Source organism: Gossypium hirsutum, chromosome D07 (assembly GCF_007990345.1).
Source record: "Gossypium hirsutum isolate 1008001.06 chromosome D07, Gossypium_hirsutum_v2.1, whole genome shotgun sequence".
NCBI classification, from domain to species: domain Eukaryota; kingdom Viridiplantae; phylum Streptophyta; class Magnoliopsida; order Malvales; family Malvaceae; genus Gossypium; species Gossypium hirsutum.
Window position 1 is genome coordinate 55,810,179 of NC_053443.1, and position 23,687 is coordinate 55,833,865.

The 23,687-nt window shown below is 36.0% G+C and overlaps 4 protein-coding genes and 1 pseudogene across 6 annotated transcripts; 1 reads left to right on the forward strand and 4 right to left on the reverse strand.

The window, feature by feature from the left end:
* Window positions 1-949: 949 nt before the first annotated feature.
* Window positions 950-2,692, reverse strand: LOC107936740 (40S ribosomal protein S15-4). Its single transcript, XM_016869500.2, has 4 exons — window positions 2,536-2,692; window positions 2,233-2,381; window positions 2,058-2,115; window positions 950-1,393 (listed from the first exon to the last, which is right to left on the reverse strand). The coding sequence occupies exons 1-4, from the start codon at window positions 2,536-2,538 to the stop codon at window positions 1,145-1,147; spliced, it is 459 nt and encodes a 152-aa protein (XP_016724989.1). The 5' UTR covers window positions 2,539-2,692; the 3' UTR covers window positions 950-1,144.
* A 245-nt stretch (window positions 2,693-2,937) lies between these two features.
* LOC107936737 (calmodulin calcium-dependent NAD kinase) lies at window positions 2,938-6,391 on the reverse strand. Of its 2 annotated transcripts, none has more exons than XM_041097968.1 (9): window positions 6,169-6,391; window positions 5,899-6,030; window positions 5,572-5,795; window positions 5,379-5,440; window positions 4,855-5,076; window positions 4,493-4,619; window positions 3,894-4,216; window positions 3,651-3,795; window positions 2,938-3,569 (listed from the first exon to the last, which is right to left on the reverse strand). In XM_041097968.1, the coding sequence occupies exons 1-9, from the start codon at window positions 6,176-6,178 to the stop codon at window positions 3,315-3,317; spliced, it is 1,500 nt and encodes a 499-aa protein (XP_040953902.1). In that variant the 5' UTR covers window positions 6,179-6,391; the 3' UTR covers window positions 2,938-3,314. The 2 variants fall into 2 exon arrangements, with proteins under 2 accessions (XP_040953902.1, XP_016724986.1); XM_016869497.2 differs by having other exon boundaries at window positions 5,899-6,081; window positions 6,169-6,334.
* A 369-nt stretch (window positions 6,392-6,760) lies between these two features.
* On the reverse strand, window positions 6,761-10,388 carry LOC107936718 (uncharacterized). Of its 2 annotated transcripts, none has more exons than XM_016869472.2 (2): window positions 10,059-10,388; window positions 6,761-9,372 (listed from the first exon to the last, which is right to left on the reverse strand). In XM_016869472.2, exon 2 carries the CDS (start codon window positions 9,266-9,268, stop codon window positions 6,989-6,991), a length of 2,280 nt encoding a protein of 759 aa, XP_016724961.2. In that variant the 5' UTR covers window positions 9,269-9,372; window positions 10,059-10,388; the 3' UTR covers window positions 6,761-6,988. The 2 variants fall into 2 exon arrangements, with proteins under 2 accessions (XP_016724961.2, XP_016724962.2); XM_016869473.2 differs by lacking the exon at window positions 10,059-10,388 and adding an exon at window positions 9,519-10,048.
* Window positions 10,389-16,845: 6,457 nt separating this feature from the next.
* LOC107936727 (phytosulfokine receptor 1-like) lies at window positions 16,846-18,711 on the reverse strand (annotated as a pseudogene).
* Window positions 18,712-19,527: 816 nt separating this feature from the next.
* LOC107936723 (probable myosin-binding protein 4) lies at window positions 19,528-23,125 on the forward strand. The gene is made up of 3 exons (XM_016869477.2): window positions 19,528-19,736; window positions 19,959-22,675; window positions 22,756-23,125. Exon 2 carries the CDS (start codon window positions 20,028-20,030, stop codon window positions 21,738-21,740), a length of 1,713 nt encoding a protein of 570 aa, XP_016724966.2. The 5' UTR covers window positions 19,528-19,736; window positions 19,959-20,027; the 3' UTR covers window positions 21,741-22,675; window positions 22,756-23,125.
* Window positions 23,126-23,687: the final 562 nt, after the last annotated feature.

Here is a 23,687-nt window from a genome sequence, read left to right on the forward strand (position 1 = left end):
TGAAGTGCGTAGACTAAACTAACATGGGCAACATGGTTCGACAACACATTGCAACTGTATTCCCTCTTCCATTAGCAAAAGGCTGACCTTTTTCCTAAACTTGTTTGAATGGATTAGCTGGGGCATTATGGTAGAAACTTCGGTGCTGTAGTCCTAGAGAGACTTTTTATGGACAAAACCGTGAGCTAAACCAGACAATACGCTAGTCAAAGTAATGATGATAATGAGATCAAAATTTGGAGGTTGAATTTTGGTTAAAAAGTTGGTGCTTCAAACAACTATTAATGCAACAAGTACAACCTTAGATGATAAGAAAGAAGAGTTGAAAAAGTAAAATGAATTGAGACGAGCCAACAATTTGTTAGTTGTAGACTAGATGATGTCCAATCAGAAGATACGAGTCACATCTGTGAAACCATAAAACCCATCATATGACACAAGGAATGCATTACGAGGATTGGTTTCAGGACAGGGCAAGTAGGCTGGCTTTCCTTGTCTTATGTGGGTAAGAAATACAAAAGATTTGACTCAGCAATTTAACATTTGTTCAAACAGCAATGAGTTTGTGATTGTTAGGGCTACCTGAAAATTCCAATTTTTATTATAATAAAAATAAAATCGTAACATGGATAGAAAGGTTAGTATTCATAGTTACACTACATAATTAAAGATATAAAAACTGGGGGCTTCTGTTCTTTCAAGTGAAACCCTACACAAGGGATAAGTTTTTACCTTAAAATTTGGGAAAATGTAATGAATCTGATTATGATTGAATATAGGTTGGGTTTGCTTATCCAATAATAATATAACAGAATATAAGGTGGGTTTTTTACTTAACATGTCAGTTATGTGTAGAATGGGAATAAACAAGATCGGTCAGCTGAGAACTGGGCCAAAAAACTTGAGCCTAATTGTTTCATCAAAGCCAGGCCAGACCCATTGATCAAAATTCAATAACAAAAACCTTAATTTTTTTAGTAATAGTTCAGAATAGGGGGAAATAGGAAAGAAATGCAAAGCTTGACAGAGTCCTTTTCTAAATTGAATACTCAAAAGAGAAGCATCAACACTAGACACATTGATCAAAATTCAATAACAAAACATTCCAACAAGACCAAGAATAAAGACACATGCATAATCTTTTTCATTTGAGTGGAATAAACCTGGATGAATGGGTGGCACCAATACCCGGTCTTCCATGCTTTACCGGCTTGTAGGAGATTGAGAATTCAGCCAAATAGTGGCTAATCATTTCTGGCTTGATTTCCACTTGATTGAAGGTCTTTCCATTGTAAACACCGATAATACTACCAATCATTTCAGGAACTATAATCATGTTGCGGAGGTGTGTCCTAACTGGCTCGGGTTTCTCACCAGGTGGAGCCTCACGTTTCTATTTCAAAACACCAGCAAAACATTCTCAGTTTATGGTGCTATCTATAGTTACTTTATAGTCATCATTAACATGGAATAAAATGGTTCAGGGGAAATTTATTATAAATCAACAAATCAGTTAAATATCATAAGAATAATCACGCTATCTACTTCACTGGCAATATTTGCAACAGCCACAAATCTCACGTAACAGAGAGATTCCCTAGATGAAACTACACAATAGCTAAAGAATGGCAAAGGAGAAAGGAAGATAATCATGAAATGATCAAGCTATTACAGCCATGAAATCATAAGATTCCCACAATGTTGCTTGTGAAACAGATAACTTTATTATGTACACAAATCAAGAGAACCAACATAGAGAAAAAAAAACAACTGTATTGTAAAAAATATATGGTAAACGTCGTCAAATGAAGAGGAGCAATATAAACAAAGTGAAGTATACTACTGGCTATCGAATCTAGGAGATGATCATCAATACCATTTATTTATATCTAGTTAATCACATTAAAGTACCATACACAACCAACTACAACAATATATTACAGAAAATGATTAGGAGAGTAATCCAAAACCCTATGCATTAAAAAACAAGAAAACAAAAAATTAAAGTATTAATTAGGTCCTCACATGGCGAAAAAGAAACGAAATAGAATACTTACAGCCTTGCGTAATTTTTTTATCAGAGCCATTGGCTTCCTCTTTAAACCTCTCTGAAACCTAAAAAAGTAGAAACGAAACTATCTAATTTTCGAAATTAAAAAAAGGCATAAAAACAATCTTGAAGAATTAAAAAGTAAAAAAGAAGATCGAGTAGGGAAAATAGCGAGAGCTAACCTTCGGCGTGCACGGGCGGGAAAGAGCTTGACGAGTTCATCAGTGGACATATCCAAGAGAGCATCGAGATCGACACCTCTGAAACTGAACTTCTTGAACGTTCTCTTCTTCGGTACACCTGGTGCAGCGACATCGGCATCCACGTCCGCCTAAACGAAAATGAACCAGAAAAAAAAAACCTTAGAAAAAGCACCATTGTTAAGAAAATAATTGGACCCCGAGGAACTTGAAGAGAAGGATCTAGAAAACGAAGCAACATTGAAAGAAAAGAGAGATGAGTGAAGTTAGCAACGATGGCGAGACCATGGCTAGGAGATGAAGTAAACAGCACCAAGAGCTCGAAGCCGCGGGAGAGTGAGCAAGAGAGTGCGTTTTCTAGGGTTAAGATATTGCGGGGCGAGAATTTATACGGTAACCGAAATGGAAACGGGCATTTTATTCTACCGACCCGGATTGTACACCAATTGACTTGGTCCATTGAACTTACTTAGTAGATGCTATGTTTTCACTCATTTACAATCGGATCCATTAGGGTACTGGTCTAGAAAGGGTTGAATCGATTAATTTGAAAGCAAATATGATGAAAATAATTTATTAGATCGAATTGTATGAATCAATCAAATAAAAAATCGATAATTTGATCAGTTCAATAATCCGTCCAATTAAAAAAAATATATAAAAATTACATATTTTGAGATTAAGAGCTGAATTAAAAAGTGGAATGATGATCCAACTGCATTGATACCATAATTTAAATCATACAAAATACTCCATCTGCATTACTGAATTGTGTGAACTTCGGAAACTTTATCTCAAAGTTGCAGCTGCAACTGCTCTTTGCTTTTTCTTTTCTTAAAAATCCCTGTTTGGAGTTCCCATTAAGCCAATACACTCTACTGATACTAGCAGATTATTTGAAACAATTAAAGGGAAATATTGTGGTTTTCGGTTTCATAGTCTAAACTTGGCTTTAGCTAGTAACAATAAATTTACATATAAAGCTTCATCATCATCATCATCATCATCCAACATGGTATGAGAATTTAGACATGTTCAGCCTGCGATTTCTGTTTTGTGAACATTCATATGTGGGAAACTACATTTTCCATTCTTTCAACTTTCTGGATGGTATACTTCAGTTCCTGTTGGATATTTACTCTTGAAGGTGATAGTACAATGTCTTTCCATATCGAACCGGTTTGACAAGCGGGGTTAGGATACCTGTAAAGTTCGTATATGGAATCCGCGTTTTCGTTCAGCCTGCCTATCCTCTTTAAACACCCGATCTCGTCCGGATCCACTAGTAATGTCCTGTCTTTCTCTTTCCATCCTATCAACTTCACATACATTGTTTAAGTCAATACTTCATCAAGTAATCATGCTAACAAATGAAGGTGGGAGTGATAGTGAAATTTCACCTTAGGTGGACCTTCCAAGGCATTGGTGCTATATAGCCTAGCGTTGTCAACCAGTTGGCAATATGTTGGAAATGCATTTGCAAATCTCTTGTGGGATTTCAATTGTGAATTCACTCTTACGGCTCGTCTACACATTATAGCTCTCCTGAATGTATTAGATTCCTTCATAGAATCAGTATCTCAGGGTAAAAGGGAAATAAAATATTCTTATTAGGCATAGTTTTGTTTCAGTGTGTGCCTTACCTTATGCCTCTAATAACTGCTAAATAAGCTTCACAAACAACCCCAACCAGCTCTATTCTGTACGGCTTCCTCCTTTTGCCTCCTTCTGGAACTTGATCATCTTCTTCGATTTGTTCCCAGTAGTTCTCAGTTATGGTTCCATCGGGGTTTTTCTTGTAACCAGCACCCATACGATACCGGCGGCGATGGACACATCTGGCCATAGTTATTGTCTGTAAAACAAATGGTATCCAGGACAGTGTTCCATCCATGATCACATCCCGCCCTTCGTTCAGTGCTGTCACTAGAAGGGACGATGCTGCATCTGTAGATGATTGGTGCACCTGTTTCGATTAATTAAACCTCCATCTTAAGTGCCGATAAGAAACATGCACAGATGCCATTCAATATAACCTACTAAGTTATGTTGTTATTGTATAGTGAAACCAGTTTCAGTCATTAAGCTATCCCATTGAACACAAAATGTCCTTCCATTCGCCTTACTATCATGCAGCTGAGTGAGACAAGGTGAATGGTATGATATGATTGATAGAATTTTGGTGTGCTAAAGTGAAGGACATGGTGGAGATGTGGGATGAGACAGAGAAATCAATACTTACTAATTCGGCTGTATGGACCATGTCTGAATGACCTCGTTTGCTGAGGGCTCTGTAGATAACATCTGATTCTTTGAATGCATCTGCCTCAATCACAACTGCATTCCCTGCTGCTCCTGCCCAGAATGGTCTGTTCATATGTTATGCAAAACGCTTGATATTAGTGCTTTTAAATATTGCTCTTGTTTTTAATATACAGTGTTTAAATGCTGTAGGAAGAAATAAAGATATCTGTAACCAAACAGTGGTTAAGCTCCAGGTTTTATTGCATTTTGATTCTTCCTAAAACATAAGTCGAACAATTACATTTAAGTTCATCTTGGTCCTGAGTTGTTTTTTTTTTTTGGGGTAAAAAAAGGGCTTACTCTTTGAGAATGTCCTTAAGCACAGTGCTCTTCCCAGCTCCCATCCCACCTCCCATGAGGAGCAGCACTGGACTTCTATCACTGTGAGCCACTGGAGCCATCACCTCTGTACATTGAGAATCATCTGTTGATGTAAGCCCCATTGCTTTCATTTCTTCCACCAATGTAGTGAAAACTCTAGCCACCTTTAGATTTTTTGTCACCCTCTCAAATCTCTGCTCCCTATATTAGAAAAGCATGATTTATTCTCCTGTAGGAATTAGCATCAAATGTCGGTATGTATACGATATGAATATGCTCAGTTTGTTTTCATATATCTAGAGGAATGTCCCCATGTTCGAACTTAGGTGCTTCAGCATATACAAGGATGGTAATAGACTATATCTTGGCCGGTTTAAGATCTTAATTCCAGTTTCTTGTAATAGTTGGATGCATATACAAAATGGTCCATCTCATTTCAATATTTCATATTGTTATAATGATATGACAACAATGAATAGGTAATGTAATAATCAATGCCCAACCTAGTTGCTGCCATGAAAATCTGCTTGAGCTTTCTCTTGGGTTCAGCATCAGAACTTAAAACCTGAAACCATAAAAAAAAAAGAAAAGAAAAGAAAAGAGTTCATTTTCTACATGTTTCTATCAGAATACAGAAAATATAAAGAAAGAATGAAAAAAGAAATGAATCTAACATACATATACATATATTATTACCTGGGTGATCATAAGATCTGCATGGCACCAATGAAATGCAAAATAACTAAGGATGCATCTCTCAAACTCTTCCACAAGCTTAACAAAGAGAGAATCCACATCAGGCTCATTGGAGAAGAATGTATATATATCATCTTCACAACCTTCTAATTTCCTGATATATTCGGCGGATAACTTGCAGAGCAAAGGGCATTCTCTTCTATCTATAAATCCCATCTGCCTAGCTGAAATACATAGGATAGGAGAAACAAAATCAAGGGTCGGACACGAAATACGTGAAGGAGAATCCATGGAGGATCATATAAATTTAAAAATATATATATTTACCTACGTAGTGAGGGAAGCGTTCGACCTTATCAATGCGGCCACCGCCTTTGTCTCTGGATCGTAGGCGTGGGATGATCTTTTCATCCCTTAGTTTCCATAGATGAAACCGCAATGCTGCTGCAATGATGATGCCTATAAAAGAGGCAACCATGATTTGTGTGAATGTGGGTTCGCTGTGATTATCTGAACAACACAAGTAGATATATATATTAATTTATATATAGATGCATAAATCACGTAAAAGGGTTTGTAAAATGATTTGTGACTTACCTTTATGCATGTTTTATAATTCCAAAAACTAGAATTTTCTTCGAGGCTTGATGATGATGATGATGATGATGATGAGAACCCCAATGCCAGAAGCAAAATTGCCATTAATCTTGGTTGAACCTGCACATTTTAATCCTTTATATCTGTTCATTGAGATGGTTTCATGGATGCTCATTGAGATGAAGATCGAGCACCGACACATGTAATAATCTGATGATTTCTTGCTTCCCCTAAATGCATACATCTCCCATATTCAAAACTTCTTTTTGCTATTTATATTATGGTTCTTAATTTAACTTAATTCGATCCATCGAAGCCTTTTATATTATTTTTGGGAAATGGAGGAAATGTATATTACTAAGTTTCAATGCCAAAAAAACAAAGGTGGATGGATCCACATTGCGATTGCATGCATGCATTCATGCATGGTTAAATTATTGCTTATATAATAATAAACCCTTGCGTAAAGACATTACATGAAATAAATAGGACACGATAGTTTATTCGCATTATTGCTATTATTTATAAAAAATGAATGCCTTTTCGCTTGAATATGTTGCCAAAAGTTATCATCAAATGCAAGCAAACTGTGGAAAAAAAAATTGAACTTGCAACTTCTTGATATATATATATTTAAGTAAGCTTGCCAAAGTTAATTCGAATATAGAACAAAGGTATTCAGTTATCAATGGAAAACCTATATATATATATCTGTGCTTACTAAAGTAGAGCTGACAAAAGCAGCTCTAAAAAAATTTTCAAACTAAAAAATTACTTCTCTATCTGCACAGTTCAGGGGAAAACTTTGAAAAATGAGTTTCTATATAGGTGCTGTACATGTAGTTCTGAAATGTCCGGTTTGATTACAGCGACTGCAATGCACCATCCGTTTTGCCCGACCAGCATTCTCGGCACGAGCTCGTCTCTTTTTAGGCCTTGCTGGTGGCTGAAGCAATCTAGGTGGTTTTATAGTGACCTCAACGTCTTTAGACCCTTCATTTGGGGATTGTTCAGACATCTCTTTCCAAAGGGCTTTATCAGGAACAGGGTGTATTGTCTGCGAGTATGCCTTTCGGTAACTTGTCACTGTGAAACAACTTTCTGTAAACCTATGCACATTTTGTCTACAAGAAAGGAGGACTGCAATGGCATGAGCACAAGGAAGTCCACTCAGCTCCCACCCACGACAATAACAGCTTCGGGTTCGGATATCTACTATGAATGATCCATCATTGGGGCATCGTACCTCGAATTCAGATTCGTTTGCTTTGAACACTTGGTAAGTGCATGCACGATCATAGGCTTCCAATACAATCCTTTCTGCAGGAGGAACAAGATTGCCTGTCCACTGCATGCTTGTCTCACGACGCTCATTGAAACAAGTCATCAGTTGCCGACGGATGCACTCCATCATTTGGATTATTGGAAGGCTATAGGCCTCTGCTATCCAAGCACTTAAACATTCCACAATGTTGGCCGCCAGGTGTCCCATCCTTGTCCCTTCGAAATGTGATGTGGCCCATAAATGAGGAGGAATATTTTGAATCCAAGTAGTAGCTTCTGGTAAGATTGCTTGAATGTCAATGAGTTTTTTTTCGAATTCAGTTCTGGTGAGCGCATAAGCAGCCTCCCAGAAAAGGTTGGTAAGCACAGAACTATTGAACTCCTTCTGGAAACAGTCAACGAGATGATGCATGCAGAACCCATGAAAAGCTGTTGGGAAGTTTGCTTCCACAGCATCTACAACACCCTTTTGTCTATCAGACAAGATGGTAAGCCTGGGCATGTTCTCTGCATTGATCTCAAGCAGATCGTGCAACTCAGCTAGGAACCACATCCAATTGTCATCATTTTCCTCGTCAACCACCGCCAATGCAAGAGGGAATACAGCACCATCTCCATCAAAACCACAGGCAAAAAGCATGCTCCCCAGGTACTTGCTTTTCAAAAGAGTTGTATCAAGTCCAATAAGAGGTCGGCACGCGTTCAGAAAACCATAGATGGATGCCTGATATGAGATGAAAAGGCGTTGAAAACAGTTATCAACAGGATACCCATAAACCCGAGCAATACTTCCTGGATTTGTTCTTCTGATCATATGACAATATTGCGGGAGGAGGCGAAAATCTTCCTCAAAAGAGCCACGCACACTGGCCATGATGCGTTCCTTGCCCCTCCAAGCTTGCTTGTATGACAACGTGATTCCGTGAACACGGTGAATCTCTTCCAATATCTCCTTGGGTTTATAATGAGGATTTTCCTTGATGCTTTCTGCTACTGCATCTGCAACCCACTGAACCGAGGCTTGTTGATGACCAAGATGTGTAATCCCTCCACAAGTATGTTGATCATGGATGGTCCTAATGGTAAAAGTAGGAACACCAGGGAGCTTTGCAGCATGTATTCTCCAAGGGCACCCCTCACTCGCGCATTTAACTGTAAAACGAGTCTTGTCCGACTTTATTGTTTGCATCTCAAAGCGAAGAGCAATAGCTGCATCTCTCAGGGCCCTCCTACAGCTGTGGACATCAGTGAACTCTTTTCCAACAGTCAATTCATGGTTTTCCACCAAAAATAACAAGCGGTGCTGAAGCATGGAAGAACCAACTATCATCTGTTCTTGTTGACGAAACAGATATGATACAGGTTCAATACTCATTTCCTGATTTAGCTGCAAATCCGAATTTAAGTTGTCTGAAATATCCTGGTTCTTCACAAGAGTCAATTCAGTACCATCAAAACCCAATTCATGATCTTGAACAACAGCAGGGAATTGATCATCATGTTTCTCAACACCAGCACGGTCTTCCTCCGCACCAGGGTAGTTAATTTGATCCATATCTAATCCATTCTCTTCATAATCATGAAGATTATCACGTAACAGAGCTACATCATTTGTGCATGTCTGAGAAGTAGATAGTTTATGACCATGATCATGAGCAGGCCGGATGACCAAATCAACATCAGGGATCTGCTCTGAACGTAATAAATCATGATTACGACCAAGAACAAAGTTGGCATCATGCCCCATTCCGACATATTGGTTCTGCCGTAGTGACAAATCTTGCTTTTGCTCAATCACCATCTCATGGTTTGCCATAAAGTTAAATAACTGATAGCCCACACCCTACAAATCCAAGCAAAACCTCATCTAAAAAACCACAGGAAGCTCTAATTTGAGACTGATTTGGTTTCAAGCAGAACCTGTTCATGTAACAATGTTGGTAAATAAACAATTATTTTACATAACAAGAAAAAAAAAGAAAAAAGAAACCCGTAGTAAAAAGCAGTGTTTCGATCTAAACATGATATAAAGCCATAAATTTATAGGAAGCGAGTAGCTGTAGAACCTATATAAAGAAAAAACATTTACTGATCAAGCATCCATTTTACTGAAAATTGGAACAAAACACCACTCTACAGTGTTCCTCAGGATAATGGATTTGGAAGGGGGAGGGGGGAGGATCCATCTCAATAATGATCAAGAAGTTGAAATAAAAGAATTAAGAGAAAGGGAAAAAAAACTTTCATACTTCAATGCAAAATGGCCAATTTACAAGAAAAAGAAATCATGAATAAAGTAGAAACAAAACGACATAAGAGAAACTGAAACGTAGGTTTTCTTTTTCTTTTTTGTATTTCTAGGCAACCAAACAAAAAAGCAAATTACTTTCAGTTTGGTCTTTTATCAAACACAACAAAAATCACACGTGGGACCCTCATAAACAATCAACTTTGCATTCAGAAAAAAGAAAAAGAAACAGAGTTCAAGTTTCGAATACTTTCAATGTATCTAAAAAGAAAAAGCAACATTGGAAATTCAGCTTTAAAAATCCTCTCTTGTTTCTCCAAGACAATCAAACAGACGAGAGAGGGAAAAAAAAACTCACCGGAAGATAACACTTTAAAGGGATCTGCAAAAATAAGTTGAAACCACGAAAAAGGGTAGAAAAAAATATTTCAATAAATCAATAAAGAGGAAATGGAAAAAAGGGGGGGGGGAGAAAAATGGAGCTTAAAAGGGGAATTAGGGATTGCATGTAAATAGAGAATGGAGGAGGGAGGGTGTTGAGTGTAGAGAAATTTGAAAGGCAGGGAGTTGGCGGGGATTTTGGGTTAAAAGGGGAAAACTGGGAAAGGAGAAGGGTAAAAGGGCAGAAGAGGTGTTGGGGCGAGGGGATGTCATAGCAGAGAAGCAGGGTTTAGCCAAAGTTAGAGGGTATTTAGGTCATCTACACAGCCCACCACCCTTTCCTTTTTATATATAACTTCGTTGCTTCTGCTACGATACTTTCCTTATCGGTTTGCCGCATATTGTAATTAGTGGGCCCTCTAGATTTCTGTTTTTCCGGCCACAGTGGGCCCTCTAGATTTTGGGTGCTTTTTTTTCTCTGTTTTTTACTAATGGCTCAATAGTCTCATAAGCCCCTAAATTATTCCAAAATAATCAATCGAGTCTCTATGAACTTTTTGCATCCAATTACACCCTTAAACTTATAAAATTGACCAAATCAATCATTTGACTGATATTGAACGTTAATGATGTGGCACTGGTATGCTAGAAAAAACTAAAAAAAATTCAAGAAAATAAAATTTATTTTAAAAAATGTAAATCTAGACGCTAGAATAAAATTTGACAAATGATTGTCAAGACTTACACTAACTAGAGATCATTTGTCCTGATTGATTCAATTTGGATGTAATTTTTAAAAATCATAAAAAAATATGAAAGTATTAAAATTCTTAAAAAAAAGAATAAAAATCATTACAAATTATCAAAATTATTAAAAAAACATAAAAATCTATATATAAAAAGAGAAACAACATCATTAATCACTTAATTATGGATAAAATTTTGTTTTAGTCACTTAATTAAAAAAATTTATAATTTGATCACTAACATTTTCAAAATTATTATTTTTGTTACTCGATCGTTAAAGTGGCTTACAATAACATTTTTTAATTGGTGTAGTAAAAATTTTAATCCACAATTTTTATACTTTCTATCAATTTGATTTTAACCCGCAACATTAAAATATCCAATACTCATTCTTTAAAAAAACATAGAAAAAATATAAAAATTAAGTAAAATTATTGGTTCTCTATTTTCTATATCTTTTTTCATCATATAAAAAAATAGGAATATAATTTATATTTATAATTTGGGTTTTGAAAAATAATTTAAATGAATTGAAATTTTGAATTGAGTTTAAATTTTTTTTATATTTTTATTAAAAAATGACATTAAAATCGATTTCATGAAATTTCTATAATATAATTATGGAGTTTAAGACTTATTTTTCACCACTCAATTCATCTTTTTCTTTATTTCTCATGCATTTTAATTTTTCAGAATAACACTTCTAGAATCTTGATATTTTTAGAATTTTTATACTGAATTTTCTAATTTTTTATTTAATAATTTATTTTATATAGAACTAAATTAAAATTCACAGAAAGTATAAAAAAATCATAACCTTTTTTGGTACAAAGTAAGAACATCAAGTTATGGCAATGTGAAACAAATGAATAGTTTACCCATAAAATTACAAAAAGAGAGAAAAGGCCGTTGACCACTGGTGCAAGGAAGCTTTCGTGGAGCTCAATCGTCTTCTATTTCGATATATGCTCCATGTTTTTAATTCATTAATTTTCAAAATGGGTCTTAATTTTGAGATAATTTAAATTAAATAAAGGGTAAATTATACTCAATGTCACTCTAAAATATGATTTATCTTATTTCGATTAATTTAATTTTTTTTAATTTAATCATTATCGTTAAAATAATTTATTTTCCATTAAAGGTTTGCTGACGTGATACATTAGCCTGTTGAGTGAGACAAGTGATACTATTTGTTAACTTTTGACTAAAGCTCAAAGAACTCTTAATAAGTAGACCACAAAATTTTGCACATCTCTTCTCTCTTTTCACAGTTTTTCATCGCACCTCAAACCCCCTCCACACCGTAGTGACGACTTCTCTTTCTTCACATCTCTAACTTCATTTGTCTCTTACGTACAAAAATACTTTGTTTTGTAAGAGAAATCATGACAAAAAATTTGCCATCATGAAGTTGAGAGTTGGCGATTGATTTTGTTTTCAAACTTCACTGTTTGTTTGCTCTACTTGACAGAATCGAAAAAGTTATTTCATCAATAAAAACTAATATTTTCAGACTTGGATTGACTAACCGAGAACTGATTGGGATATTGGTTCGAAGATAGCGGTTGAGCTGACTGATTCGTGAATCGATACAGAACGATTAAACTAATTTAAAAAAACACAGTTAAACCAATTCTCTCAAGTTTTAAAATAATTTTTATTTCATGCTTTTTAAAATAATTTATTTGATCAAATTAGATGAACTGATCAAACTAAGAATTGGTGGCTTGACTATTTCGATCATTGGTATGGTTTTGAAGAAAGAAAGAAAAAAGAATATATATATATATATATATATAAAAGAAAATAATACTTTTTGTCTTGTTTTTTCACATGTAAAGTTTTAATTAATTATCTTTTTTTTAAAATAAACTTAATGGCTTAACTAACGATTGAGCTAATAGTGGCAATTTGGGAAGAATAATAGTTTAGGTACCACTTTTGACCAAAAAATGTTTAGGTATCAAAATCGGAAAAAAGCATAGTTTAAGTACCAATTTGTGAGTTAAGTCTGTTTTTAAAAGGGTTAAATATAAAATTGGTACCCGAACTTGTCCACTTCTCTCAATTTAGTACTTATGATTTTTTTTGTCTCAGATTGGTAACCAAACTTTTTTTGTCCACTATATTAGTACCCGAGTCTAACACCATTATTTTTTGCTGATGTAGCAACGCTGGCCACTTACGCGCCACCACGTGGCGTGTCCTCTGGCCAATTGTGCATCGCCACGTGGCATGTCCTCTCTGGCCCTTTTTTTTCTTTTTATTTTCTTTCTCATTTCCCCTCTTTTTCTTTTCTTCTTTCTGACCGTATCTGCCCTGCTTCTACACCGCTAGCCACCATTCAACCTCTTCCGGTGAGTTCTCCAACCAACGACGACCATTGTTTGACCTTCTTTCTTTGATAAGGTGAATAAAAGGCACCAAAATGGCGAAAGAGAGAAAGAAAAAGAGGATACAAACATGAGGAGTGTAACATCTTCAAAGTATAGAGGGTGTGGTTTAGTGGCGTGTCGGGCTAGGAAAATTAGAAAATTTTCAGAAATAGATTAAATAGGAATTTTAGAGTAAAAGTATATAAAGTAATTAGAGTTGGTAGAAATTAGAAATAATTTCGGGATAGAAAATTTTGATTTGAGGTAGTGACTAAATTATAGGAAAATAAAAAGTAGTGGGGTAAAAGTGTAAAAATTAAAAGTTAAGTTAACAACAGAGGAGTAGATGGAAAACATGGAAGGATTAGGAAGAAATTTTTACCAAATAAAATGTAATTCATGCATGAGAATTGTAAAGATAATAAATGTCTAAATGGTAATTAGTGAGGCAAGATATTTATGGATAATGATTGGGCCAAAGTGTATAGATGAGAGGATGAAGGATTAGGTAGCAATTTAGCAATTTTTAATTTAAGATCATGTGATATTTTTGAGGAAGAGTGTGGAAGAAGGAAGAAAAAGATGAAAATATCATCATCCATCATTTAGTCTCTCACATTATAATATGTAGTTTTTTCGATTAAACTATTGAAGCACTTACTAAGCAATTTTAGCTTAACGCGTAGGTTGAAGTGGGAAAGAGAATTTAGAAGTGATTTGAGACCTACTCGTCTTATCACATCTCGAGGCCAAGAGAGTATGACTTCTAAATTTTGGGTTAAAATAGTATGTACATAGGTATTTAGTGTATGTTTTTATTAGGAAGGACTAAAATGTAAACTCTATAAATTATCAGAACTTAATCTAAATGTTTGAGTAGTATGATGGAAAGATAGTGTTATGGTGGTTTTAAATGTTTAAATTATCAATTGGTTGGTTTGCTATTGAAATTTGATATGTAGGGACTAAGGTGTAAAAGTTTAAAAATTGCAAAATTTCCTTCAATTTTGGCTCACATGGGGTTAGAGAGTTACACGGGCTAGTCACACTACCGTATGACCCACACAGCTGTGTGAGTGTTAGAATTGGTTAATTTTGAAACCACACGGCCTCAAAGATTTACACAGCTTGACTACACGAAACACAGCTTGACTACACGACCATGTGGTAGACACGGACTAGCCACACGACCATGCACCTTGTTTTTCACAAAAGTTCATATTTCACTTTAAAACATTGTTTTAAATACTAAAATATTTAGGAAACTTATCGGGCTCTTCCCTATCATTGATATTGGTTAATTAATGACTAGATAAGTTACAAATAAGTTCTAAATGAAACTTTGCTTGTTAAATTTTGATTGGTTAATACTCTGATATGTAATGTATCATTCCTATATTTGATTCGATAGCCGGATTAGGTATAGGAGTGTTACAAGGAGTGTATGATGCTGGAGGTGTGGGATATGGCGCAAAGGAAACTGGAATTGTAAAATCAGATAGAGCTAAACTCTCCTTTCAATAGTTCACTGTCTAGAACCAAAGAGCATCAAGCTTTCTCCCATATTTTACCATGTCAAACAATAATAATATAAGAAAAGCTCAAAAAACAGCAGAAATATTGCAACTATGGGTAACTTAAGAGATTGACCAAAAACGAAAACAAAATCAACTATGATAAAAAATTATACCAGTTCAACTGTGAGACACAAGGGAAATGATGGGGCAAGAAAGAGTCTGAGTTGCACAACCAACAAAAACAATGAAAAATACCCAGTTCCCAATTTGGAAACTTTCTTAGATAGCCATATAATATGGTAGTTTTTTATGGATATAAAAAAGGAGAAAAATAAAAATAAAACAGAAGCTTTAGGATAATTGATAAACAAAGAAATTCGGTTGAATCATTTTGAAGTGGGGCAAACATATATACTTGTTCAATATGCAGATGAAGTGGAAGGAAATAGGGAGAGAAAAAATAGAAGCTTTCATTTTCCTTTTGGCTAATATGTATGCATTATGCAATGTGAAAATTTTCACTTTCTCCCCCCAGTTTTTTATTCCGATTTTGACCTGTTTGCAATCCCCATAGAATATTGATTTGTATCTCCATTTTGATGGTATATTAGGAAAAAAAAAGAGAACAAAGAAGCAAAAATGAAGAAGAAAAAAGGTGAAAGAGACGACCTTTGGTGTTGTTTGACCCATTTCTCAAAACTTTATACCTTTGAATTTTTTTTTCTTATTTAGATTCGTTCTTGTTTTTCTTTTTCACCAACACCCTTCAGTTTCCTTCTTAAAACTCAAATCCTAATATCTCTGAGCAAGCTTCAGTTTCAGCACAACGTTAGTCTCATTAACAGTATTAGCAGACAAAAGCAGACGAAAGAAGATGGGACGGTGGTCGTCGTTGGTTGGAGAGCTCACTGGAGTAGGCCGGACGGTGGTGAATGGTGTAGAAGCAGGGCGACTAGGGGAGGAAAAAGTAACAGAAGAAAAGAAAAAGAGGGAAAATGAGAAAGAAAATAAAAAGAAAAAAAGGGCATGCCACGTGGTAGCACACGAGTGGCTAGCATTGCCACATCAGTAAAAAGGTAAGGACGTTAGACTTGGGTACCTATATAGTAGGCGGAAAAAAGTTTAAGTGTCAATTTGAGACAAAAAAAACTAAAAGTACCTATCTGAGAGAAGTGAACAAGTTTAAGTATCAATTTTATATTTAACTATTTTAAAAATATACTTAAGGATTTGATGAACAAAGGTATCAACTTTGAAAAAAAAAGTAGTTAAAATATCACATGTGAAAAAAAAAATACAAAAAAAAGAGAGAGTATAGTTTAGATACGAATCTATGGGTTAAACCCATGTTTATTTCTAATAGTAAAACACATAGCTTATCTAAGGTTTTATCCTCAATTTAGTCACTTAGAGAGCCATTCATTAACGAGAGAGCAAGGTCTCGGCAAGCCATTTCGATAATAGATCGTTCCCATATCCACTTCGTATTGAAGTAGCATCCAAACAAATAGCCATAGCTTCTGCTACTCTTGCTGAGGCAGTTTGTACTACTGCGTTGCACCCGTCAATCATAATTCTTGCACTATCTCTGGCAATAGCCACTATACCCGCCCATCTCGAGTTGCTCGCGCAAGACGCATTGCAATTTCCTTTGATAGTCTGAGGGTTTGAATTCTTCCATTTGAGACTAGCAATCCCTCTAGTCCGAATCAACGAAACCGACTCATTCTCTTTCACAAACAACAAACTCCCCGCTCTTGTTCCACACCAAAAGAGGATTATCGGTTAAATTTTCGAAAATGAACTAATTGCGGATTATCGGTTAAATTTTCGAAAATGAACTAATTGCGTGTCACCCAAGTACCATCATAGATGGAAGCTAGCGGTCCGATTTGATTCATAGCCCCAGTACTACATAGCCAACACGGCACATCGAACCACCAAATCGCAAAACTCTTGAATCCTTTTTTGGGACAGTAACCAAAGAAAAAAAAATGTTGTAGACAAGAACAATTATATTTATCAAACATGAAAATAAAATAGATTTGTTAATTTTTTAAAATATGTATAATTGAATAAAAATAAAAAATAAAAAAAATTCATGGATACAATTTAACCAGAATCGAAATAAAAGATTTTATGTATATCATTACACAAAATTAAAATTCATTACATCATTCTTAATTTCCAACTTTAGTAGCCTACATTGTTCTGTTTATTCAATAAATCACAGGGTGTTTATCATTTGTGTCAGCCTTAGGCTCCTCTTTCTTGGGGTCCACCTCGTCGCGACTTTTTTGCACGCAACGCAATCAGAATTATGAGGCTAACCAGAAAAATTGTCCCGCAAACGATTCCAATAACCAGTCCAATGATGATACTTGTGTTTCTTCTTGATCTTTTCGGAGATTCATGACGGTCTTGGTGACAACGAGACCTGGGATCACCACAGTTCCCTTCAAATCCTGAACTCGGAAATGTTTGGAATTGACCACCGTAAGGGATCCTCCCATAAAGCTGATTATAGGCAACACTAAAGAAAGACAGAAAACTGAGACTTTGCAGTGAAGATGGTATGGTCCCAGACAAGTTATTATGCGATAAATCCAGAATACCCAAGTCGATCATCTCGGATAAATTTATCGGAATAGGTCTTGAGAAATTATTGAATTTCAAATCAAACACATGGACCATTCTCAGATTCCCAAACTCTGGCAAAATTTGTCCACTAGGAAAGTTGTGACTAAGGTTAAGTACCGGTGGAAAACGCCAAATTTTATTATACTACAATCCTTTACCACTTGCATTCCTTTTCAAGAAGAAAAGAAAACCTGGTGAAGGCTCCTCCAACGAGATATTTCCATGAATGAGGCCCGGCAATTTAGTTAATCTTTTTGGGATATCTCCTGTAAACAAGTTGTTAGGTAAGTCCAAGTAAAAGAGATCCCTATAGCTCCCAAACCATGGAGGAATTTTTCCAACCAAATGGTTCCATGATAAATCCAACAACTGCAAAGCAGTAATACGTTTAAACCATAGGGGAATTGAACCTTTAAGATCAGACAATGTTTCATCACGAAAATTCAAGGTAAGGACCAGAGTAGTTAGATTCCTACACTGGTTCAGAATTTGAAGAGCAGAAGACAGATTTCGGAGGCTGGAATTGGAGAGGGAAAGATAAGAGAGGCTATGAAATTCTTTGAAGCTCTCAGGGATTTGGCCATTGCAATTATTCCTAGCAAGATTGATATCTTTCAATTGTCGACATGAAGGAAGATTATCTGGCACAATCTATAGGACCCTCAAATGTATTGTTCCTCAAATTAACAAACTAATGGTTGGAGAATTGGACAATGAACTGAGATTTCTACCACTAAATAGATTTGAATGCGCTACTAGAAACTGAAAATTCTGAAGTTGACTGAACACATCCGGGATCTCTCCAGAAAAATCATTTGAAGAAATATCTAACCGAACAAGTTTAGAAAGATTCGCAATACCAGGATTAAGCTTCCCACCAAAGTGTTTCTCTTAAAGCTCCAAAAGGTTCAAAATTTGAAGCTAAAAGATGTCTTCAGTTATCCCACCTCTAAGATCATTTCTGCCAAGCAAAAGTTGCTCCAAGGAAGAACAAGTTCCCAGCCCTGGTGAAATATTACTAGAGAAGTAGTTCACTGCCAAACTAAGGAACCGAAATCGAGTAGAATTAACACATATTGTGAAGGAAGATAACCAATCAAGGAATTCGAATAAATTTAACAAACTAATAGTTGAAAAACAAATGATACAATAGGAGTTTCGATTATCTCTATTTAAGGTTTGAAAAACTTTATTCTAATCGAAGTCAAATAGTAAAAGTATAGTTCTATATGAACTAAATTTGTACGGTATGATCCGTACCACAAAGCATAATCTCAATCTAATTTTGTGCTTAATAGAGTCACGCAAACTCTAACAGGGTGGCTGCCTGTGGAGGGGTTATATACATGATTGGAATGGTCAATGGGTATGGGGGTTTGCTAAAAATGCTGGAACTTGCACGGTGATGGAGGCAGAGTTTTGGGGTGCATACGAGGGACTCCAAGCTGCATGGGAGATAGGGATAAGACGGATGGTACTAGCAATGGATAGCCTTGTTGTTTTTCGATTTCTAACCGGCAAGACAAAGCTGGAGCCTCCTTGTTCGACCGGGAGGTCAACGATGGAACTGATTAAGCGAAACTGGGAGGTCACGGTGGTGCATGAGTACCGTGAAGGTAATATGGTGGCTGATGTACTTGCAGCGCTGGAAGTGTTACGTTCACTGAAAATGATTATTATGTGTATCTAGAATATAACTACTTTATTTATATCAATTTCGCATACATCAAAACAATGAAAATTAAAGAATATAAAATATGGTCATGTAATACGTCTATCTTCTAAATATTATTTACATTATATGTTATATATTATACAGATTTTTATATAAAAATAAATGTGTTATTCACCTACATTCAAAAAGGTAGGATTTATAAAACATTAAAATTATTTGAATCTGTCTAAACCATTTTGATCTGAGCCAATCCAGACAAAAATAAAAATAAAAATTCAAGCCCGAAAAAAATTGATTTCAAAAAGATCCGAGCAAGAGAAAATTCGAATCTAAAAATATTTGAACTCGAGCTTAAAAAAATACATATCCAAACTGGTTCAAATTAAAAAAATTCCAACATGAAATAATCCTTTATTTGGCAACTAAACAACCAATAACAGTTGGTTTCAACGGTCAATCATTTTTCCCGGACAAAAGCACTTTCCGTTTCCTTTTCTTCTTCTTCTTCTTCCCTGTTAAATCATAATCATATTAGTTGGGTTTTTCGTATGGATTTTATTAGGACAGAGTGATATGGTAATGTTCTTCTAAATCTAAGAACATTTCAAGATTACCTGTGTCAGATATATGTATATACAGGTATATATATCTGACACTCGTCCTAACTCATCGTCATTGTTCATATCAATCCAGATAAGGTATTATTCTTCATCTTTGGATCTTAATTGAATTTGGAGGATTGTTCTTATTATTGTCTGTGTCAATAGATCCTCGTAATTGGGTTTTCTTTGATTTCATGTGGGGTTGTTTTTTATTACATTAATTAATTAATAGGTTGGATCTTAAGGAATTTGATTTCAATTTTTAATTATTTGTTACCATAAAATTCACTTTTTTTCCCCATTTTTTTAAAATCTCAGGTTTGCATTGCAAGGTTTTTTTTTGTGAACCTTGTGGAAATCCAGTCCTAGAGCAAATTTCTGGAAAAAATGACTGCAACTGTAAATCCATTTCCCAGAGTACAAAGGAATTTGAAAGGGTTTATAAGAGTGCTCAAGTTTGCTGCTTGTGAATGGATGCTAATCTTTTTATTGTTCATTGATGCTGCCTTCTCTTACATGGTCACAAGTTTTGCACAATACTGTGAATTGCAAATCCCTTGCATTCTATGCTCACGGCTTGATCATGTTTTCGGCAATGCAAAAGATGGATTCTATCGGACTCTGTTTTGCCGAAGTCATAGATCAGAGATTTCATTCTTGCTTTCCTGCAACATCCATGACAAGCTCGTCGATAGCAGTGGCATGTGCGATGAATGTCTCGCGTCGCATGTCGAGGGAAATGAATCAAACTCCGATATGAAGAGACTCGTTTCAGGAAAATTGGGTTATGATGGAAATTGTTGTTCTCAAGTAGATGAGGATCCTACATCTGCCTACAAATTCACTCGGTTGTGCCTATGCTGTAATAAACCATGGATTCCAAGACCAAGTTCCAATAGATCACTTCTCCTGAAATCGTCCACGTCGGTTTCGAAGCCCAGCATTCCTGTGCCTCGTCGCTTAAGTCCTATAAATGACTTGAAGAAGATGAACGGCACGGTTCCTGGGAAAACTGGATTTGAGCACTTGTCTCACGTAGGAGACACTGAGGTGAAGATCAGTTCTGAATCTGAATCCGCGTTCCCGGCTACTGATAACGATACTGGCGGTAGCATAATTCGTAATATAAACGAGAACAAAAAAGAACAGGCTGATGATCCTAATGAATCTCATGATCTTAGATGCTTGGCTCCAGAGAATGAGAATGTGGTCAGTGAGCATAAAGTGAAGGCTAATTTTAATGAACTACCAGAGCTTATTTCTCTAGATAATTATCCTCCTACATCCTGTCTAATGGAAGTTCCAAGTTTCAGTGCCTCATTATTAGCAGCTGATCTTATTCCTCTGGTTGATACTTCTACTTCAGTTAATGCTGAGGATGTTCCTCTTGAACCAGAGAATGAAAATGTTTCTGTCAATAAGAATGATGAAATCTTGAAGTTGATAAGTACAACAACCGGAGCTCGTTTCGAAGCCGATCAAGTTGCGGATGATACTGCCATGCTAAATTCGACCGATGGAGATCCTAGTGAACCTGAGTTTGTTACAAAACATATGCTAACAAACAATAATGAGGTTCATGAAGATCATAAGTCATTGCTTGTGGAGACTATTTTTGAACCGAGTAAAACTGAGAGTGATGAAATCTCTAAGTTGATAAGCTCGTCAACTCAAACTGTTTTCGGAACTGACCGACTTGGAGATGATTCCGCCATCGTAAATTCAACCGATGGGGATCGGATTGCGGTGCAGGAGCTACCAGTCTGTGGTGAAGAAAAAAGTGCATCCGAGTTTGTTACTGAACCTACGAATGGAGTTAATGGAGAAGTTCAGTCATTGTCGGGGCAGAGCACTTCTAGAGAAGGGATTCATTTATCATTGAACAATTTAAGTCCTGAGTTACAAGATCGTGCAGTTGAATTGCTACGATCTGAATCCAACTCCGAAGAGGTTCGGAATCTTCAGAACCTGTTCTTTGAAGCAATAAATGACTCACCTGGCCTCAAATATTTCGAAGAAAGCAGCGTCATCGAAGGCGAAAATCCACTTGATACGCTGAAACAAGAAGTTGACAATTACAGGAACTACATAAATGCATAATCCAAGGAGCTAGATGAAGAAAGGAATGCTTCTGCAATTGCTGCAAATCAGGCAATGGCGATGATCACAAGGTTGCAAGAAGAAAAAGCAGCACTCCGTATGGAAGCCCTGCAGTACCTAAGGATGATGGAAGAGCAAGCCGAATACGATGTTGACGCCTTGGAGAAAGCTAACGATCTTCTGACTGAAAAAGAGAAAGAAGTACAAGATTTGGAAGCAGAGCTTGAATATTACAAATATAACTTCCCTGATGAAACATCGGAAGAGACCGAACCCGAGGCGAACATCAACTTAGACAAGGAATATGTTTCTATGGAGAACAACACAAGCACATGTTCCAAGCAAGATGATATGAAATATCCCTTGGAAACAATGTTGCCCGAGGCTAGTACCGTCGTCGACGATCATCCCGTAGTCATAACCGCATGGTCGGAAATCGAAGACGAGAAGTCGTACATCTCTCAGTGGCTACAAAAGTTGGAGAAGAAACTTAACATGCTTGCTCAGTATGGGACTTCATCACCACAAAACTCTGATGGAGGCCGAGAGGAAAAGGATCATACACCAGTACAGGAAGCTTCATCAATGGCTAATGGAACCGGTGTTTCCCAAGAAACTTCAATAAGCAAAGATGAAGAAGAAAATTGCGATACGGTTTCCAATGGGCAGGAAGGTTCTGAAGATTGGGGAGAAATTAGCTTAGATGCTCTTGAAAACGAAATTGCAGAACTTAATGAGAGGTTGGAAGCACTTGAAACTGACTGTAGTTTTCTTCACCGTTCTCTAAATGCTCTCAAAAATGGAAAAAAGGGGCTGCTATTAATTCAAGAGATACTTCATCTTTTACGAGAAGTAAAGAAATTTGGGTTAAAGACCATGAACCTGTCTGTTTTATGAGCTCAATGTGGACAGACTGCGTATCATCATTACAGAAGGTAAGCATTTTATTAACTCATCCATGTTCTTAAGGAAATAGTGTCTGAATCCTTACGCTGACCATTTTACTGTCTTTCAGATGTGTCCCAAATTGAGGGTAACTCACCAGAAGCAGAAGCGAAGCATCTCAGCATGAGATATGAAGCAAACATTGCAGAACACAAAACTGGTTATCTCTCAGCTTATAAAGAAAATGGGAGTTATCAAAGAAAGGAACCACCTCAGGAGATCGGTCATGAGAGTAATCACTTACCATTGTTTTTTTTTTTTTGACAAATACTTACGATTGTTTTCTTTCTTCTCTCTTGGTGGGTTTTTTCCTTTTTACTGGTTGCCACTTGGGAAGAGGGTTACATTTGTGGTCTTTTTTTTTTTTCCTGAAACACTGCTTTATCAAGTTGTAAACTGAGGAGATTCTTTTATTCTTATTTATTTCTACTTTTCTTGAATTTTTTACACCAATATTACAAAAAATATATATTAAATTCAAAAATAAGTTAGATGTTTGATTATATACGAAAATGGTATAGATGGGGTGGTGGAGGGTGGTGAATAGGTACACCACCACCCTAAAATTGCCAGTTTCAGTTTTTGTCATTTGAAAAAATATATATTTTAATAGGTGGTGCCATATTGATAAGCGACACCTAAAGTTCGGGTTTAGTATAAACCCGCTGATGTATACGAGTATGGTATTTGGAGGTGCAGCCATATTAATAGGCGGCGCCGATGAAGTAAATTTGGGGGTCTTATAACCATGGTCCCCCCTTTATAGAGAAGAAGAGAAGTAGTTTAAAAAAAATAAAGATAGCATAAGAGAAGAAGAGAGGGAGAAGAAAGAAAGGTGAAAAAAAAAAGGTTTTTAGTAGAGAAGAAGATTAGGAAAAGAAAGCTAAAAGAAAGAAAAAAAAGCAAAAAAAGAAACGATCGATAGTAGAGAAGAGGAAGGTGAAGGTATGTTTTTTTTTTAATAAAAGGGATTAGAAATGTAATTTTTATTGTGAAGGTATT

What these genes read in the sequence shown, in the direction of transcription:
- LOC107936723 (XM_016869477.2), top strand. Translation starts at nt 20,028, where the DNA reads ATGACTGCAACTGTAAATCCATTTCCCAGAGTACAAAGGAATTTGAAA.
- LOC107936740 (XM_016869500.2), bottom strand. An exon ending in CCCGCCCGTGCACGCCGAAG is followed by an intron (nt 2,116 to 2,232) that starts GTTAGCTCTCGC and finishes CTACTTTTTTAG; the next exon opens with GTTTCAGAGAGGTTTAAAGA. An exon ending in TAAAAAAATTACGCAAGGCT is followed by an intron (nt 1,394 to 2,057) that starts GTAAGTATTCTA and finishes GTTTTGAAATAG; the next exon opens with AAACGTGAGGCTCCACCTGG.
- LOC107936718 (XM_016869472.2), bottom strand. Translation starts at nt 9,268, where the DNA reads ATGGCAAACCATGAGATGGTGATTGAGCAAAAGCAAGATTTGTCACTA.
- LOC107936737 (XM_016869497.2), bottom strand. An exon ending in CAGATCTTATGATCACCCAG is followed by an intron (nt 5,441 to 5,571) that starts GTAATAATATAT and finishes TTATGGTTTCAG; the next exon opens with GTTTTAAGTTCTGATGCTGA. An exon ending in CCTTGGAAGGTCCACCTAAG is followed by an intron (nt 3,570 to 3,650) that starts GTGAAATTTCAC and finishes ATGTATGTGAAG; the next exon opens with TTGATAGGATGGAAAGAGAA.